The sequence below is a fragment of the Seriola aureovittata genome, chromosome 5, assembly GCF_021018895.1.
Source record: "Seriola aureovittata isolate HTS-2021-v1 ecotype China chromosome 5, ASM2101889v1, whole genome shotgun sequence".
NCBI classification, from domain to species: Eukaryota; Metazoa; Chordata; class Actinopteri; order Carangiformes; family Carangidae; genus Seriola; species Seriola aureovittata.
Window position 1 is genome coordinate 4114144 of NC_079368.1, and position 21025 is coordinate 4135168.

Here is a 21025-nt window from a genome sequence, read left to right on the forward strand (position 1 = left end):
TGAACGCCAACGATTGCCTGAGTGCCTCTCTCCCCTACGCACCAACAGTGTGCTGACGTTAACTCAGAAATGCTAACGCTAACATCAACAAACAACTGGCTCTGAGCACAACACAGACAAAGGTTTTTATGACAGTGTAACTTTAGTTACCTCATCTCTCAACGTGATGCTGGTTAATCATGTTCAGTCTTGTTTATGTCGCGTCAGTGTTTTGGCCAACAGCGAGGTGGCTTACTTGTGTCTACCAAGTGGCAACCCGAAAAATGAAACCAACACTATGCGCCAAAATAGCTAGTTTCCTCCTTCATAACAACTGTACGGGGGGAGAATGTTTATGAAACTCACTCCTTTAAATGTTATTAAAGCTTTAAGTTATGCATAACTGTGGGCGTATCGCTTCGAGTGATAGGTGGGTGAGCCTATGCCTGCCACAAACTGACATGCACTTGCACTGCTCTTTGTCTATTTGTGGATTAGCCACTGGTTAGGGCGGAGTCAGGCACTGCCACTCTGTGACATCACAGAGCCTACCTCCATCTTATATATTATCTATGATGCCTAGTACAAGCATGTGCACGAGCAACAGGAAGCTGACAGCAGTTCACTTTATGGCTGTAGGTGTCATTAATAACAAGGGTTTTCTGAATGTTACATATAGAACCTTTAAGTTAAGGTTCATTTTTGTAGTGTTGTCTGTAACCAGCATGCACTTGGTGGGCACCAGAATAAAGACAGGCAAATCACCAGTTTATCACAGGGCTATCAACACAAACCCATGAACTCCTTTGTGGCCACAAAGTTAAGTTTGCATAGAAAAGTTGTAGACAGCTTCTCTGAATGACTGATGTGTTTACAAGTCTGACAGGGCCCCAAGGCAAACACTTTCTCTGAGTTGAAATAGTACATTGTAAGTTTGTTGAGCAGCAGCCAGAAAACAATGGCACATGAGCCTGGGTTAACATGCAATGCGCTAGTACGGCCATTTAGTGGCTTCCAAACACAAAGAGACGCAAGACAAATTACTAAACATGTGATTTGTAGTGGCTCCTTATAAAAAAAGTTTTTTAAATAGTGTAGATGGGATTGCCGGTGAAGTTCACTGGTGGAATGTGACATATTGTACATTATGCTGGGCGAACAATACCATTAAATCTCAACAAGGAACCAGAACTCCTGTTCTGTTACATAGTAACACACAAATGTGCAAGTCACATTAGTGAAAAAGCCACCTGGGGCCTCCGGGGCCTGAAGCCAGTTGCCCCTTTGTCCAGTTGGTAGTCCAGTCTTGTGTGCAGTCAGTATTCAATAACACAAGTGTACTGTACAGACGTGATCTTGATGTAATCCTCATTGCTGAAGAAGTGAAAGATAAATTAAAAGTACCTTCCAACAAATTCATTATATACCACTAAAAGCACTGTTACCGTTACTAAAAATAGTATTTGTGGGCTACAAATCAATCTTTCTTTAGGTTATCTTGCTTTCCTTTGATAGAGATCAGTTTGCAAACCCAACTTCTTAAACTCAGGTTCACACAGTTGAAGGATGGCTCGCCTCCTCGATGCATCACTCTGCTGTTCCTGTGAGAATATAACCTCGTCTGGTCAGGGTTCATCTCCACTGTGAGAAATAGTGCAGCTCTGGAGGAATCAGGAGAGCTTTCCTGCTATATAACTCTTAGAGACAACACAGAATACCGCCCTTGAAAGGAAACCAAGTTGAAACGAAGCCCTGGAGTTCATTCAGCTCTCAGTTTTTAAGTTTTCTGCATCTAAATCATAACAAGCACCAGGAACTGTGTCTCATAGCACTTCTCTCAAGTGTGTAAGTGTGCTTGTAAAACGTAAACTATACATTGACTATCAACACCAAAATAAAACCAGAAACCAATATGGTGTAAAATATGTACAAGTTTTATTTATGAGGATACAACTTCTGGATTAATAAAACATTTCAATTTCAAATGAAAAAAGAACCTAGAAAAGTTCGATTAACAGAACTAGATAAATAAAGTATGAGCTAAATCAAAATTATTAATGAAACTTTATTTACAAAAATCATAATTCAAGATAAGTGTTCATCCTTTAGCTTCTGAGCATCTGAACATGTCCAGCCATGTGTACAGCGTATTCAACCTTTGCTAAGGTTTCACTAACATAAACTGAGCATCTCCTGCCTAAATAACAGACAGTTAAGAATCATAAAACATGAAATTTAGTTGCTTTAGTTTAGTCAAAAATCCAGAGCTGACTGACATAATCTCACTGTTTAGACATGATCACACCAGAAAATGACACAGTGAAAATACTTGATATGGCTTTGTGAAATATTAGCTCTAGAAGTTTTGAGACATAGTGACCGTACTCGCAGGGCTAGCTTCTGAGCTAACTGCCACTTTTCGTTATTTTCTCTGCACTGTTCTGTTTCCTACCCCGACATTCTGTGCACCCTTTTCTTTTACTCAACATGACAAATAAAGCACAACGAGCTAAGTTCAGACCTAGCATTAAAATGGGTCTTCAGTGATCTAATCATAAGTGGTCAGCTTTAAACACGTCGGTTCTCACCTGGCTTTAAAATGCATCTCCACATGCGTCTCGAGTGAGCACTTGTGACTGGATCTCACTTCCCCACTTTATGTGCAAATAAACAGGTATGCGTTGTTGGTTTTAGCCAATCCGACAGAAGGGTCCGTTGTCAGTTTACCCAAAAGATGTATTTGTACTCCTGTCTCATAAAAACCATTCCCCTACTGTGGAGCAGTTCATACTCTCCAGAGGAGGGTTAAGTTAAAGTGAATGGTACAACAGAGGTAAATAAGCTATGATTGCTTCCTCAATTTTGGATTTTCTGGATCCAGATCTCTATCCCTTCAAAGCCGTCACTGTCAAGAGTGTTTGCTATTGGTCAACAGAGCATATTGGCAGGAAAAAGTTCACCAATGTTGAACATGATGCATATTTGTGCCGATAGACTTTTTGCCCCCACGAGTGAATCCACTAATCGTGTGAATTCGCCTGGAAAAACTGCTGAAAAACTTTGCTGTGTTAAATCCTGGTGTGACCGGGACCTTTAGACTTACACAAAGGCAACATTCAAAGCCATTACAGGCACTGTCAACTAACAAGAGCACTTTAAATACTTCGGTCAAAGGCAACCTCACTAATATATGAATTATATGCTTATTAAACATGATTCAAAAATCAACAGTAGTCACCAAACACCATGCATAGCACAGTTTACAAATAAAAAAATAACCATGACATGAGGAGTTGCATTAACAATAGTACATGCTAAATACAGAGCAAGCACAAGTTTTGGCTTTTCAAAAAGCAAAAGAAGAATCTCTTAAATCAATGCATAAATAGGAAAGATGTACATGAATATTTGAATCTGTGACCGTTTGACTGGAATGTTTGGATCCCGACAAAGTTAAGCAGTCACAGTGGTAAATATAAGATCAAACCCTACAAAAGGAAACATGCAGAAAAGGTCATACACTAAAACAAGCACCCTTGCAGGAATACATGAATAAGAATAAAAGTAAAGAAACGGTGAATAGCGGCACATGCAGAAAACCACACTGATAACTAGAGTTCCTTGTTTCTGTGGTTCAGCCAACACAATCACTTAAAGCATGGGTGTGGGTGAGTTGTATAAACCTTCATAAAAATAAGTTACCCTGTATTTTGGCTTCATTATTCAAAAAGGAATGTCCAAAAAAGAAAGAAATATAGAAAAGTTCACACTTCCAGAAATACTCAAAAACTTGAATGTCAATAAATTCTGTAAGTGAGTTAGTCCAGGTTTTGCATGACATCCTTTGCTTTTCTCAAACTTAATACAGGCATATAACAGACTTCAACTGAAAACTATTAAACGCAGACAGAGATATCACAAATAATAACCAAATAATACATGAATAACTGTCGGGTACGAAATCTCAAACTTGGTCACAAAGGATACTCTGAATGGGACATGCACATGACGATTAGTGGAAAGGGACAGATTGTAGAGACGCGGTATTAAGGGTGCAGGTCTGGGTGGTCCTCAGGGAGCTGGGCACTGGTGCTGGGCGGCTACGCTCAGCTAAACAGCTGTGACAGAAACAGAAAGATTAGTTAGAAACGTACATGTAACTGATAACAATACCAACGACTCTGTTGCATGTAGATGTACTAGTAAACCGTTGCAGTAGTCAGCATGCTCAGTAAGTGGCCCTGAGGTGGCCCAACTAAATAGAATGCAGTCATTAATGATGCGAGACTTCCACTTGAACTGACATTCAGCTGCTCTCAACATGTTGACTTACATTTCAACAGTTTTATCTCTTTGTCTTTACCTGATACTTCAGCTCACTGCACCTAAACTCCTTTCAATACTTAATTAACCATCAACCCGCATATAAGTTGCTTATATTTCAACTGACACTTTATCTTCAACTAACGTTTGACTGATTTTAACGCTAACTATTAAACTGAACACCTATCTCTTTTTAAAAGGTCCTATCTTTTACACTTCTCCAGTGTTTTATTTCAAGTGTTGATCCATAATAAGATATATTTGCGGTTTTAAGAACCACATCAATGTAGTTTTACATCTCCTCTCTCAGGCTTCTCTCTGGAGCTCTAGTAAACAAAAGGTCAGTGAACCAGAGGTCGGCCTCTTAAAATATACATTTCAACTGACACTTCAAACCCCTTCAGGGCTTCAGCTGACAGTTCAACTACTTAAGTGCTTGAACTCTCTCTCTACTACATTTAGTTTTAAAACGCATCTCTTTTGCTACGTTTTCACCTCCCGTCCACACTGCTCCGCAGTTTCCAAGCCCTGAAACCGGAGACTTATGTTAACACTGCTGGCCCCGTTTTAGTTTGAAAACTCCGGGGTTGCATTGCAGTGTGGACAGGAGAAAACGGAGACCTTTGGAAACGATGACATAGACACACACAATCGCTCCGTAATTGGGTCTTATCTGCCCCGACCACCATAGGTGAATAAATCAAGAAATAATGAACTTCAAGTGACCTTGTTGTTTTTGCTAGCAGCTGTTAAGGAGTTAAACTCTGCATTTTAACACTGCATCTGCCTTTGCTGGTCAAGTATGTATGCATTTTCATGTGTTAGTGAGACTGTTTCTGATACAGAGCTAAAACGGTCGTCCGTTTTAAAATGAAAACGTAGTAGTGTGGACGTAGCCTAAGTTAAATTTTCATACAGCTCACATGCAAATACTTAATGTTCTAAAACATTTTAATGCGTTTTTAAACTGTCCAGTGCACTCTCAGTAGAAGGCTTGAATGTAACTGTTGCATTTTCCAGTTTCTTTTGCTTCTGTTTCCATAACAAGTCAAAATTTCTGCCTACGACGAAGCTCATCACTCTCCTGTTAAACTGACCGTTCACTTGCTTTCTGTGCTTTCATGTCCACTGCTTTTATCTGAATCTTCCACTGACAGTTTGGTTAGCTGTCAACAGTGCATTTGTTTTTATCACCTTCACTTCACTTGAAACTTAATCTTATTGCAGATATCAATTTTTAACTGACACGTCAACTGATTTCATCAATAACACCTCAACAGACTCCTTTCAATGCTAAAGCCTCAACTGACACTTCAGACCGTTTCAGTGCTTCAACTTCTGCACTTTTCCAATGGTTTCAGGTCTGCATTAGATTTCTGCATTCACATAATTGTGGTGATGTTAGCCAAGACTCCGGGTCACACACTATGGGATGTGGTTCCTGACATTAATGTACCGTCACTTTTTCTCCGTTTTCATCTACAGGAACTTTTTAGTTGGTGTATTTTCCCTTTACACAGAACATAAACTGTCTCTGGCCTGACTGACACTGATAGTTATTTACAGTTCTGTTTGCTGGCTCACTGCAAGCAGAGCCCTGAGTGAGCTGGCACCGTTTACACAACAAGCATCAAATACAGAGGGCGTTTGATTTCACTCTTATATAAGCACTGGTATCAAAAGCAGGTATTGTTCTGTCAGGTATTTATAATGAATGTGTTAATATGACATATGCCGACCAAAGTGCTGTACAAACGCTTTATCAAATGTGAAGAAACAGCCAATAAAAATGTAAGCTATGTATTTCAATGAAAAATGTCCATTAGTTCGGCCTGTAAAAATACTCTTTGCAGGTGAGGAAAAACTCGTTTCGTTTCAGGGAATGAAAAGAACAACACACGAATGATGAATACCATTTATGTAACCGCCTTGTCCAACATTCCCCACTGACACTAAATATTCTCATGTGTGCAGCCTAATTTACAGGTTTGCTGGCGTGCTGTGGCCAGTCGGCGAGTTTGTATGCTGAGCCAAACGACACCTTATCAGGAGCAGAATGTCTTTTGGACAAGATGCCAGGACATCGACTTGGCGCCATCTGCCTCTGAATGAATGCTCAGCAGTCAGGAGCTGTGCGGGCCAAGTCTGGTTTTGCTACACTGCAGTCATCCCACTAGAGGCTGATCCATCACACTGTTCAGCCCTTCACCTGGTAGGCTCCCGGCCAAAACAAAAAGTCCCGCTTTAAACTTGTCAGGCCTTCAGCCATAATGGGAAAGGCGAGAGGATGGGAGAGGACGGTTTGATAGGTATGTGATGATGGTTGGTGCTGGTAATATTTGGATCTGGAGCTACAGGAGACAAATTATCAAGTCAACTTTTATTTATGCTTTCCCACTTTCAAGCCAAAAAGGCTCAAGCAATTAAAACTAAATTAATAATAAGTAAAAAAAAAAAAAGAAAAGCAGCTTTAATTTTTGTGTTTCATGTTTATCAGAGTGGAAAGTCTCCAATCACGGGATACTTATAGATGTATCAATCAATATTTTATATATTTACAACTATTCAAATGACTATGTATAGTAGTATGTAAAAAGGGTTATTTGTAGTAATGAACCCACAATAGTCAGAACTGTGATCCAACTGTGCAGCAAACAGCTGATCTTTAAGATCCAACAGTCAACATTACTTTGGAATCATGTATCTGACCACCTGATGAATAATTCTAAACTGCCTCTCCTTTCAGCCCTGTTTCAGTCTTCAACACCTGAGAGAAGTTATCTGTCACTATGGCAATTAAATGCTCCATTATGTTCAACAGCTAGTTGTGTGCGCTGGGTTTTTAGTGCTTTTTGGCTGAAACCAGCTGCTGACTGTGGCTGAAACCAACACTGAGAGCTGTGGGAGTGAATCAAAACAGTAAAGTTGTGGGATGTAAAATAAAAACAAAACTGAAAGATGTTAAAATGCTCTGCAGAGATAATTCTTTGTGGGATTACTACTACGATAAATATAAATATTGAGTAAAGCTTATTTTTTTTTAAAAAAAGGTCACATTGTGACAGAGCTTAATAACGACTTGATGGCCAACACAACTTTTAATTAAAAGGCTGATATTGCTCTGATAGGTGATGTACCAGTCTAAGCCTGGAGGAGACAGGAGATGAGACCATGCGGGATTAAGAGGCTTAAACACTGGGTGGGATGGATACACTGTATGTATGTTCAGTCTGCCTGCCGGCTGTGGTCTACCTCGTCTTTGACCATGGCAAAGCTCCAGTGCACTCTTCTTTCAACAGCTACTTATAAAAGAGCTGGGTTTACATTCCTCAACAGGACATGTGTATGTATCAAGGCGCTCAGCAGGAATTTCGAACGAGAAGATTAATCCCTGTATACATCTGTATGGTAGTAGGGCAATGGTTTATCCATCCACAAGGATCTATGGACTCAGAAATTATGCCAAATACAACATTCCCCACAGGTCAAATATTTATGGGGTATGTCTTACTCTGCATGATGGTGGTGTCTACGCTACAGTGGAGACTGGGGTCTGTCCAGCATCTATACAAAGTACTTTTCAGTATGATATGAGCCCAACAGATCTTAGGATGACACCACACAATGAGCTTCACTGTCTTCTTCTGTGCACAAGAAAAAAGAAGGGATTTACTGTAACAGAGATTTAAACAATTTATGGGATGAGATGTTCTCCTGAGTCAAAGACCGTGAGGCGTCCGCCAGGGCGAAAAATCTGAAGATATATAAAAGCCATCTGTGGTTCATGATCAGACGGTGTTGTCTCAGAAGGTTTTAGCATTCAAACAAAACAAAGTAGAAAAGTGACATGGAATGACAACTGCTGAGGAATGCTCTTAATGAAAGTCATTTTATAAAGGTATAGGGAAAATGAGGAAGACAATATTTCTATGAAAAACATTTCCCAGAAAATGTTTGTGTTCAAATGTAAGACACAACCTCATATAATCATTTTTAGAGACTTCCTGGCTGAGCTGGTCTTAACAAGCTCTTATTTGCAGTGTAATGAAACTGAAGGACAAAAAGGAAGATTGGATACATCAAAAAAGGAATAAATGTTTGGGACGTATGCTGGCAGATATTCTGCATCAAGGTGACACTGAATCGTTTTAAAAGAAAATGCAGGAATGGTAAATGTAATTTGGTCCTATGTTGCTGTATGTGTAAGTTGCGCATCACAGCATATAAGTGAATGTAACCTGTGTATGACAGACTTTCATGATTGTTCATTCAGGTCCTTTTTACGCCATTTGCTTGACAGCATAAACCCAAGAGCCATCCTGAAGCAGCCCTATGTTCTTTCAGTTAGGTTACAGTTATGTGTCTCCCTCTTTCTCTCTCCCTCTCTCTATCTACAATAGCTTTCCAGTACGTCCCTCACACCCCCTCAGACACTGTTCTAAATTTAAGAAATCAAAATGCAGATACAGAATGTCTCTGAATGAACAGCTGTTCCTGGGAACCTCTCCTCCATCTTCAGTCACAAGCAAAGCTTTAAAAACAAAAAATAGTCCAAAGTTGCGACAAAGTGCCAGCTGCCACCAATTATGACGAGGCTTCCTGAAAGTGGAATTAAACTTCACACAGTGAAGAAGTCACCCGGACTCACCAGAGCTTCTGGATGAAAACATCTGTTAAATGATTAGTTAAAATCTTAGCCATCGGCACGCAATGAAAACCTGTTGTTTTATTATGGTTAGAATAACAAGGTCTTCAGATGTTACTGTGCAGTACTACACGAGTTAACACTGAATATGTTTTTACAAAGACCAAACCCTCTTACAACATAGACCATCGGTTGTGTGTCTCTATTATCTATTGTCGGAAATCTGTGGGAGTTGAGATTTTAATGACTATGAGCAAGACAGCTCCTGTACCCTGCTGCATTCATGTCTTTAAAATCTCAGTAAATACAACCTGCCTACTCAGAAGAATCATTCACATTAACAACATGAAATGTGAGAACAATAATAATAATAACAATATGAAAATGTGAAATATCCACTGCAATTTCATTTTGGCTGATTTATAATAATAAATAACATAAGGAAGCTTTGTAGACAGAAATATAACATGCATTAACATTTTATGCTATTCCTTACATTGTGTGTCCGACATTAAAGCTGTAATTCTTGCTTCCTACTTTGTTCTCAGGCAGCAAACAATGCTTTCAAACTGAGTCACCATATCTGACTCTCCAGCTTCCTCCGATTTGACATGAATGCAGTAGAAGCCCCGGCAGCAAAGTAAACAAGGAAATGGGCTATTTTAACTAAAATGTAGTAATTGTTTGCTTACAGCTACTTAAATACATGTAACTGTAGTAAGAGTGCTTCAGGCACTTCATCACTTTTTGGGCTCAGCTACTGGGCTCCACGAGTTCAGATCATAACAACCTCACAATTTTAGACAATGGTGTAAAATGCAGCTTCTATTATGACTGATGGTGTCTAGATGGAGCCACCTTTATCCACTGTAGCGAGGGTAGCCAAGGTTGTGTACATAAGAATGTAAGGAGGAGTGTAACTTAGTGGAAACTGTCCAATTCCAGTTCCAGAAAAGTATGAGTGAAGAAGGACAAAAAGGAAGACAAATATAACAATAGTGAGATAAGGACATGTGACATCTGGTTTATATACACCCTGCTGGACAAGACATCCCCAGAAACTGGTGTGAAACTATGATTCACTTGTTTTGTGCTGCTCATCATTTTCTCCTTGGCACCAAGCTTTCAAATAAATACTTTTTTGTTTGAAACATCTGAATCTGAACTCCTGGTGAACATATTTCTTCAGGTCGCAAGATTTCGACCACAGTGAATGTGTGCTCTGGACAGTGGACTATATATGCATAGGTGAAGTAAGTGACAAAACACTGAGCAATATGCAACGTGAAGTCGTAAAGTAAGCAGGATTATCCTTTAATCGCTGATAAAACAACCCTCCTAGCGGTAAAGCAGTTAATTGATATTACTCACAGATGCTTTTAACTTTGATGTGGGATTTTTCTTTGAATGAGGAGGCATTCTGCATGTCAGTAATGGATAGCCGGGCACGTAAAGATTGAACCTATTTTATTACTGCTCTTTGACTCAAGCCCCTTTGTTTGTAATATTTCCCAAAAATGAATCAGAAAGTGTGTTTTATAATTAAAAAAATGTCCTTGGATGCTTAAATGTTGTTTGTGTGAGAACATGTTTAACAGGCCAGCATCAGGTCTGTACTAGTAAGACTGTGTAAAAAGGGAATGTTAATTATGACACTCACCGTGGCAGCTTTTATCTAGTCAGACTTCTGTCTTCAAAGATGGTGACCTCAATCTTAATAGGATTCAGTCAAGGAAAACCATGTGGAGCAAGGTTGGCTTCATTTTACATTTAATTACAACCAACTGAAATTTGAATTCTCCTCACTTTTTACATGAGGAAATATAAACTATAATGGTACAGAGCAATTTAAACGGAAGATGAAACGGTTTTTGGACATTATTGTGGAAAAAGAGACTTTCCTTCAAGCCTCTGGGCAGGTGTTGTTCAGGGCTCACTAGGTGTAAATGATTCCTCATTTTGCTTGACTTTAAAACTGTTTTGTTTAAAAAGTCAAAGACCAGATTTTTGGAATAATTTAAAAAAAAAAAAGAAAAAAAAGAAAAAAGAAAATCTGTAACCGTGATCATGAGCAAAACAGAGTCCAAGTGAAACCGGAACTTCAGAGTAATGTTCCAGCCGTAAGAAAACCCACTCAAAATAATTCGGAACTATGCTAATAACCACAAATCCAGCCTTGAGACAGAGCCTCTCTCAACAGTATCCTGCCTGGCTCGCTTCGTATGTTTAGATAAGGATGGGACTTATTTGACAAACTTTTTTTTTTAATTATTTATATTTTTAGCGGCCTTTAACAAACAGCATTTCCCAGCCTTTTCTTGATATAAGCTCTCTATAGCTGTCTCAGTTTAACATAAAGAGAGGGGACTGTAAGTGATTAAAAATAATTTCAACCCCTCAGTCCTGGAGGGAAACATACATTTTCAGAACATTACAAATATGATCATCATATTTCCTTGAGTCAAATGTTAAAGCAACAGTTCAGGTAGGACATTCCTGTCAATCTCCCAGTGCTCCTGGGCCAAAGTCAGCAAAGCAGCTTGACAGTGTCGGAGAAATAATCCAGATCACTGTCAACCCTATAAAATCATAGGCACGAGAGGGAACAAAGCTCGGCTGTGAACAATTTCAGTCATATTTTGTTATCCCTAATCTCCCACTGCCGCCCAGTTGCAATTAATTGGGATGTTGAGTCACCCCACAAACACATGCTGGTAAAGCCAGGATGTTGGTGCACCCGCTGATTTTATGCAGATGCTATGGATTACATACTAACTTTTATCTGGTGTTTTTACAGGGTATCCCTACATAGCTCTGGATTTCCTGTAAGCTGCCCAGACTGCTGCTTTCCATTTTCATCCAGCAGTTATAGGGAAAGACACAGTGGGGGCAGACGGCCTGTAAATCACTACATCTATTAGGTCATTGTGAAAGCTCCTTGTTCTACTTAAAACTCGGGTGCGATTACCTTCACATTTCCTGATCTCAGGGTACGTTTAACAAGTTACATTTGCTCAAAATATTCTGAACATGCTCATTCTTGCCCCAAAAGGTTGGGTTTTTTTTTTTATTGTAAAAACAATGTGGCTTTGACCCTTAACTGTGTCTCTAATGTTTGCAAGGTTGGTGCTCTGGTTTTAAGCCTGCTCTCATGTTGCTTTCATTGTGTTATCTAGGAGCTCATTGTTTGCAATGGAGGGAAACATAAATATATTACTGAACAGCTACACGTGGCATATGGAAAATTAACACCTGAGAGAAGATAAGAAACTGTATTTCCTGGGTATAACAGACACTGAAGTGTAGGATACAACTCGCAGGCCTCTCTCGATGGGGTCGGTGAGCAGGAGGCCTCGTGGTGCATAGATCTTGTCATTCTGCTCCTGAATGTACTTTGCAATCTTCTTCAAAACCTAAAAGGACAGACAGAGATCACAGTTTCAGATGTCGTTTCACATTGACCGCAATCCAGTGGTATGCTAAACTCTCAGAGAATGCATACGCTTCACTTTGATAATTTAAGAACCTGAATTTCTCATTTTAGTTATTTTAAAAGCAACATATTAAAACAGGTATTCCTTCAGAGAGAATTCAGGATTGACATCAAATTATTTTGCACAATAAGATTAGCTTTTCTAATCCTAGCTAATCCTGACCCCATCATTTGGCTGTAGACTTAGATTAGTAATGTATGACATTTTTAATAAATGTCTCTTTTAGTTCCATCAATCAAAGTATGAGTATGAGTAAGACATTCAACCCCTTATACCTGCTTAAACCTGCTTAAACCAGACTGGTAGAATGTAGAATGATAAAAACATGGATACCTGAAGGTTTTATTCTGCTTGATACATCATCCTTATGCTTCCTTATATTTTTCTTCAAGTACATACGAGACTCGCATTAACATGCTGCAACCAATGTAGTCTTAAACATGTTCTTTGTTTTAATATTCATAATTTCATAATTTGAGATTAGGGTGTAATTAAAAACTATACTTTACACAGGTTGGTATCAAATATCTGGTCAGACTTGTTTTTGATGGTAGAATGGATTCCACTAAATGTCAACAAACTCTGGATACAAATGTCCTACAGTCAGTCAACAAACTGACAGTGGAAAGAGGCAGGCTTTCTACAACAGGACAATGATCCAAAGCAGACATGAACGTCATGAACGACATGAATCAAAGCATGAACGATTTTAAGAAAAACAAGCTAAAGCTTTCGGAGCGACCCCCCCATGGTGCCCTGACCTGAACATCACTGAAAATCTGTGGGTAGATCTTAAACATGCTGTGTGTGCAGGGAAGCGTGGGTGAAAAATCTTAAATCAAAAATAGAAAGAAAGCCTCTTAGCTGTCTACACAAATTGTTTGCAGGGGGCTGGTGGTGGTGGTGGTGGTTATGTAATTACTTATTTTCACTTGAGAATCAACAACAATCAACAAGTTATTTGCCCAAACGTTTGCATACACCTATACACATGTGAAGGCAAAGTGTGATGAATGTGATGAGGATAATGGTGCACACAATGACAGCGTTTCCTCAAAGTTACTCATGCTGTTGCATTTGGTTATACACACAAAAGGTGATTGAAGTGGTTGTGTGAACAGGAAAAAGAAAACTGAATTCCTGCATGATGCACAGTCTTATCTGACCTGTGAAACAAACACACTGTACTGCTGATACCTGGAATCTAACTAGCAAATCTCTGTCTGGCTAAGTAGGCGACAAGAGGATCCAACTAGCTAACCCCACCACATTCTTGAGCTGAAGTGCTGAATAACAGACTTCATTTTTACTTTGGTAATGACCAGTCAATTTAAATTGCATGACTTTATGAGTGCTCATAAAACACAAACCAAGCCAAATGTTTTTTATCCCTGTACACTTCTGTCCACTGAAAGACGAATGCATAAGACAAGAAAAGACCACTGACATACTGATCCATTTACATTCCATATGAACTGGGCCAAAAGGGATTTTAGTTGACTATAAATACAATTTATTTGCCAGCTCTCATAGAGGTCATAAAATTGTTGATTTACAGCCAAGCTCAAAGATTCCACACAGCAGCAACACAACTGCTTACAGCACTAAACCGCCTCAATCATCTTCAATGTCGACTATAGAGTGTCATTAATATGTCTACAAGCAGAAGCCAGAACAAGATCCAGCATGTTCATTATTAGGGCTGGGTATCTTTTGATATTTTTAAATATCTGTGCCCATATTGTATACGAGTTTTACCAAAATTATACTTTTTCTGGAAACTCATTAAGAGGTCATAATTCTCAGATGTTACACATTGTCTCAATATTGGCCATAATACAATAGTCCAAAGTTGTGCCTGAAGCCATTGTTCAGTCAAAAATGCCAAAAACGTCCTACTCACAGCTTTTTAATTGTGAGGATTTACTGCTTTTCTCTGTTTTCTATCATTGTAAATTTAATATCTTGTTGTTTTGGACCGTTGGTCGGACAAAACTAGTAATGTGAATATATCACCTTGGGCTTTAGGAAACTGTGAGGGATATTTTTTTATTTATTCAAACAATATAATTGATAACTTCTCCTCCTGTATGCCTGGGTCATCTTCCCAGTAGCAGCACAGCGCCAACAGTGCTGGAGCCTGGAGCTGGCCGCACCCTATGACCTCAGGAGCTTGGACAAGTGAGCAGGTGACGGAAAAATAAGTAATAGTTACAGCATGTCTTGGCAGGTACAACAAAAGAAAAATGGTTTGGACCTTGTCTTGACATTATTGGGTAATAATACATTACAATAGATTTAAATATTTCACATAATGTGTATTGATTAGTTTTATTCAACAATTTGGGAAGGGAAAAAAGATAGAAGTTCCATTCATCTTCGGCCTACGTCATGTCGACATCATCTCTGTATATTAAAAACGAGTAATCATACAACCTGTCAGTCTGTAATTAATTTTCAGTTCTTTTAGACTAAAATCAATCTAAAATGTTCAAGTTATCTTCTAAAACTTTATTAACAATACAACTGGGAAAAAAAACAAAAAACTGCGAGCAAAGTCGCGACGATCGGAAAATCACAACACTGAAGCATCTGAGAGGCAGTGTGTGGAAGTATTTTGGGTTTTTCACCATAGATGGTAAAATAACCTTAAGGCTGTTTACTTTAAAACAATAACAAATCTGTTGACTCTTCTGCAATTAAATGAGACAGCAGAGGCACCAGAAACAAGTAAAGCAACATCAACTGTACAACCTTGTCTGACTGGCTGTATTTTGCCACACTCACTCCTGAGGACAAATAAGATCTATGTACAAGGATATGTGGATTACCTTTGAATTAGTAAGGACAAATAAGATGGCAGTTCAAAGTGATTTTTTTTGAAAAAGTGACAGCCCTAGTTTGGCCAGGCTGTAGTTCAGATTAGACTATATGCATGGTTACATATGACAATGGCTGTTGCGGTGATCATTGTTATGGTTGTAGCTCTTGTTGTGGCTGTTTTGATTAGCAAGGCTGCGAGACACATGTTTGTGTAACACTAACTAACCAACCTTCATGCCGACAGTGTGAATGTTGTGATGCAACATTATTTCTGAAGTCTCCTGGCTGGCTTGTCTGGTGTTACAATGCTGTCTTAACAATTCCCAATGTTACTGTTAAGTGCTGTGAGAATAGCCAGCTAGTCACAGCCACAGCTAATGCTATAGCCATAGCCTTATAGCCACAGCAATAGCTGTATTCATAGTCAAAGCCACAACCGCAACAATAGGCATGGACATAGGCAGGGCCACTGCGGTCACAGTAAGAATTCAGCCTTCCTCAAAAAGTACTATGTTCTGAATACCCAGCTCCATTCATTACTTCTGTATTTAAACCTATGCATTTAAAATGTCTGTCACCTTTTCATAGTGAGTCTCCATACACAGGAAGATGGTATACGCTGTGAGGCAGGCCAGACAACCTTCAATATATGACTGGCTTCCCAGCTTCTCAGCTTCAGCATACAGGTTATTGAGCGTCCGCACTGTCTCCTCAAACTGCTGCTTGTCAATCTGAAATACATGGAAACATAAAGGAAGACCAAAGGGTTAAAAATCACAGGACAAGGCACGGTGTGTGAGTGCTTTCTGCCCTGTCAGGATATTCGAGGGGAAACATTGTCTTCATAGCACAAGATCATTTTCTCCTTCTCTTTCCATCTCTAGACAAATGAGAGGCTGAATTTTCTTGGACTGGTCATACATCAAGGGAATGCTGGGCCTCCTTCCCGCACTGGAAACACCACCTGAAATTATTAGGATGCCTTTGCCATATGGTCTCAGAAAGTTTTCATTTAATAACTGACACAACAAACGCACTGAAAGCAGGACACACAGGGTGACAATCCATCGAGGAATATTGATGCTTTCTCCTTCGCCAATGGCACAGACGCACCTTGATGAAGATAAAGATGCAGCTCAGCTGTTCCCTATACTGCAGACAGCTTTTTGGGATACAAACTAAAACCACAGCTGGCTGATAATCAAACCAGTGTTTCTGAAGAATTCCTCAAATGAAAGTCTTCTGTAGGGAAGACTGATGGAGGGTGGAGGACGTTTGAACTCAGAGGCGGTTTTGACTGGGGTGTCGACACTAGTCCCATGCTGGCCCAGAATGGATCCGCTGATTTTTCTGTGATTCGGAGGGAAAATGAAGGAGCCTCCAGAGCAGATGAGGAGCCAGCCAGGGGCCTCCTGAGCCTATGAAAAGCCTCCAATGTTCTGCTCCCTTGTGCCCAAGGAATGCAACAACAAGCTCCAACACATCAGTAGTCTAAGGCGTGTTTGGTACCCGCCATTGGGAGCCTTTGTTCTCCTCCTAATTTTCCAATTCAGAGGCTGCGATTCAAACCACATTTTTCCATCTTTCCATTACGCCTGATGCCTGATGAGAGTCCAAAGCTGAAGAGGGTTTACAAATTGAAGTGAGGAAGGGGGCAACTGGAGCTGTCACTAAACATATCCTAAACTTAGGATATAAATATTAGATACAGGTCAGAGAAAACTGTCAGTTAGGGTTAATGAAACACTCTTGAATGGTTTGGCAAGCAAGCTGCCGAATACATTTACAAAACTCAGTGCTTTCCAGGTTCTTTGGTACAATTCTCCAAAAGTATTTAAACAGGAAAGAGCTACCAAAAATAATAAATCCCACAGCCTGAGATAATTGTCTGCAAGAATGTGATGTTACAGCATGCAAACCTTTGCAAAACAAAGCAACAACATGACAAAAATCAGATATTGGGATAAAAAACACTGCCCCAAATAAAATGAAGCTTTTTTGAACATTGTGTTCTGCAAACATCCTCACAAACTGACATAAACAACTGGCCTAAATTTGGAAGCCACTAAACACTTTGGCATCATACTGCATATTTCATAAACAGGGATTACAGAAAATCATTAAAAACATACAGTATATGTGGGAAGAACAATTTTTGGTAGGGGACTCAAGCTTTTACCTCCCAGAGGAAAACCATTCGTCCTGCAGTTTAGTGGGCGTGTGTGTGTGTGTGTGTGTGTGTGTGTGTGTGTGTGTGTGTGTGTGTGTCTGTGTTTGTCATAGGCTACTTTTTGGGTCACTGGTTAAGGTTAGGGTTTGGTAAAGGTTAGGTAAGCAGTGGTTCGGGTAAATCTCCAGGAAATCAATGTAAGTCCATGTAATCTCCCCCAAATGTGACCTATGACAATGTGTGTGTGTGTGTGTGTGTGTGTGTGCGTGTGTGTGTGCGTGTGTGTGTGTGTGTGTGTGTGTGTGTGTGTGTGTGTGTGAACCGAATCCTCGCAAAAAACATGGGAGACCACCCAATCAAGAAGGAAGTGCCAATAAACCACTAGTTTAAGTGGTTGAAGTGTTGTGAAGCTGCTCTTTTCATGTGGTGCGTGCATTTCAAAACTGCAGTTCTGTGTCCTGCGAACTCTGGACTGTTTGGCTGGCACCATCTTTAATGTGGCGTAGAGCCTGTTCAGGCTCAGCGACCTGCTCTTCCTCCTTCACATCATTACCGATGCCTGCTCTTAACCCACTTCCACCATGAAGTTCACATAAGGACACAGTCCAGCAGGGTTCCTCAGTATTTTTCACTTTTGGCTCCATGCGGATTTCAGCAGCAATTCTCTTTTTATCCTAGGGCCAGAACAGCAACTCTTCATTCTGATATGGATAATTTGCTATGATAAATGAACCATTCAGCAGTATTTTCCTGAACATTAAGCAAAATTATAATATTTCATTACTCTTCTTCATCCCTATGGTAATGTTTTTCTTCCTATCTGAAAATGCAGAACGATCTGGTTCAGAGTAGCTACAGTCTGCAGGTTACAATAAACCGATCAGACTGAGTGGCTCAAAGGTTTACACTGCAGCCTCAAAGCAGTCCTGTGTTTGAATGTTCTCCGTGTACACACAGGTTTAACATGTGTTTATGGAGAACACTCTGAACTGGCCCTTAGATTTTAGTAACAAAGTGTCTAGATACTGTATGAGCCCTGTGAGGGACTAGTGACTAGTTTCTCTGCCTTTCACTCAGTGCATGATGGGAAGGGCTACAGCTCTTACTGTGACTATGACTAGGAAGCAGATATGTAAAGGATAATACAAAGCCGAAGTAAAACCAGAAGTTCTTTTTGTAATTATTAAGTAATACCATATATAAGGTGTGGCAAATGACAGATATTCAGAAAGGGGTAGTAAAGAGACAGAGACGGGGACAGTAAAAATGCATTTTTTCATAGTCTACTGGCCCACTGATGCGACAGGATTTTTCCTGGTGCTCCCAATGACGGCCAGTCCAACTATGACAAATGGATCCATTGTCAATGGTTTGTGTGTTTGTCAAAGGGAGAGAGAAGATGGTGCTCTGCCAACCATTTTTATGCATTAGAATGATGGAAAAACTGAATAATAAAGTGAAGAGGTGTATCCTACCCTGGTCTCCAGCTCAGAGGGGAACTTGGTTTGGAACTGGCACACAGTGCCATTCGTATAGTCTCTCTGAAGGAAGACTTTGGCAGCGATGGCTGCCTGTTGCCTCATGTCCTGCAAGCTGTGAGTCTGTGGAAACAAGAGATTACAATTTTAATCATCTCTACACTTTCAGGGTTTCACAATCTAAAAATCAATCTATTCCAAATTGCACATATTTTTCTCATAATCTTCATGAATCACAATGAACCCTGGTGTTATGGGTATCATCTTGGTCAAGGTTTTTATGTTTACAGCATAGTTACAGTGTCTCCATGTTGTGAAGACATTCTACAAAGCAGGCTGTTTGATGTAAAGTAAAAAAAACAAACAGCTAATGTATTAAAGGCTAGATATTCAGATGTTTTTTACAGGAACATGTTGACATGCCACAGTAGAAAAATTGCAGGTGCAAAGCTGAAAGGTAATGCTTATTTTTAATATCTGCCAATGATGTTATCTATTAATCCATCAATAATTTCATTAATATAGAATCAGATATATTGTAAAACACAAAATGATGTGCTTAAATGTCTTGCCTGTTTTGCCTGACCAAGGTCCAAGATCCCAACGTATTCAATTGGCATTGCATTTTTGATTTTAAAAATGATGTAAATGATGAATCAATTAACAAATCATTTTAATTTTCTGTCAATCGATTAATCAAATAATCCCTGCAGCTCTTGGTGTAAATAATAAAATGAATGAAGTCTGAATTTAATTTATCTTCTTCAGTCTCAGGGTCCTGTAGTGTGCAGTATGACTGCCACATCTCACTGGGACACTTTAGATGCGAGCCATCATTAACGTAATTAGTAATACCTGTGCTCTTCCCATTATGACAAGTCAAAACGTCTGCTGTGAAAAAGGCTCATTTACTATTTAAGGCGTGGAATCCAGGTGTTTCACATTTCTTATGATTATATGGGTGTCGATTAACTGTTTGTCATTCCAGCACTAGACCACCATCTAATATAGTTGTCTGTGAGATTTATCAAGTCTCCACAGAGCTGTTGAGAACTTATGTTCACTGTTACTACTTCAGCACGCGACTCCTCCGACACTGCCATCTTTGTTCTATCAGGGAACAAAGTTTAAATGATGTATCCACAGCCACATCCCTGCCCTGGAGCCAGTATGTTGCTCTATGTCCAAGCTAAGCCGGTAGATAAGGTATTAGCAAATTACCAATTACTTCTCAAACCAAGCTAGTATCTATACGCAGCTTGGCTCCTCGTTGAGATAAAACATTTTTCCGAAACTGCCGCATATGAGTAATTTTATACATATCCTAGCGTGTTGGCAAAGATGTAGTAAACATTACCAGGCAAGTTACCGACCGACCGGTGAGCTACCAGGCTCACGGTGGTCAACTTTCCCGCTGTCTTTCTATCAGACATACTCCGAGAAAACGTGAAAAACTGTGACGTTACTAATAAATTCTTCACATACTGACGTATGAAAAATAAGGTTCAAATTCATCGTTAGCTTACCTCTGCCATGTTGAACTTGGTTTCTGTTTATCTTCCGCTACCAGCTTTTAGCATGTACTACGAAATATCCTTTCCGAAGGGAAACTTTTGTTTAATAACAAAGGTTCCGGGTCCAGAACGCTATTGACACAACAAAAATCCACTATTGAAACAATTGAGCCCTAAAGCTTTTCAAAATCATCTAACACAAGATAAAACAGTGTCAACAGTGGTGGGTACATTAATTCAAGTACTGTACTTAGGGCCTTTTTCAGATACTTGTATTTTCATTTTATGAAACTGCTATTGTAGTACATAAAAACAAGAAATATTGCACACTTTACTCCACAATACTGATAACGGCTTTTATTCCTTTGCAAATTAAGATTTTTAAAATATCAAATGCACTGCAATGTATGCAATGTTATGTATATTAAGTTAAATCTGACAGAATCAGCTCCTTTGCAGTCAGCTACAACCTAAAAGGCTACCCACATGTTAATGCATCAGCAATATTAATCTAATAGTATAATAGATATAGATTATTCTGATAGTATTTTTCCTGCATATTGGTATTATACTTTTACTTAAGTAAAGGATCTGAAGAC

At 39.4% G+C, this 21025-nt stretch overlaps 1 protein-coding gene across 1 annotated transcript; it reads right to left on the bottom strand.

The window, feature by feature from the left end:
- Positions 1–1892: 1892 nt before the first annotated feature.
- On the bottom strand, positions 1893–20507 carry LOC130170091 (golgin subfamily A member 7-like). The gene is made up of 6 exons (XM_056377227.1): positions 20439–20507; positions 18910–19035; positions 15843–15995; positions 12259–12360; positions 10608–10660; positions 1893–4097 (listed from the first exon to the last, which is right to left on the bottom strand). Exons 1-5 carry the CDS (start codon positions 20445–20447, stop codon positions 10619–10621), a joined length of 432 nt encoding a protein of 143 aa, XP_056233202.1. The 5' UTR covers positions 20448–20507; the 3' UTR covers positions 1893–4097; positions 10608–10618.
- Positions 20508–21025: the final 518 nt, after the last annotated feature.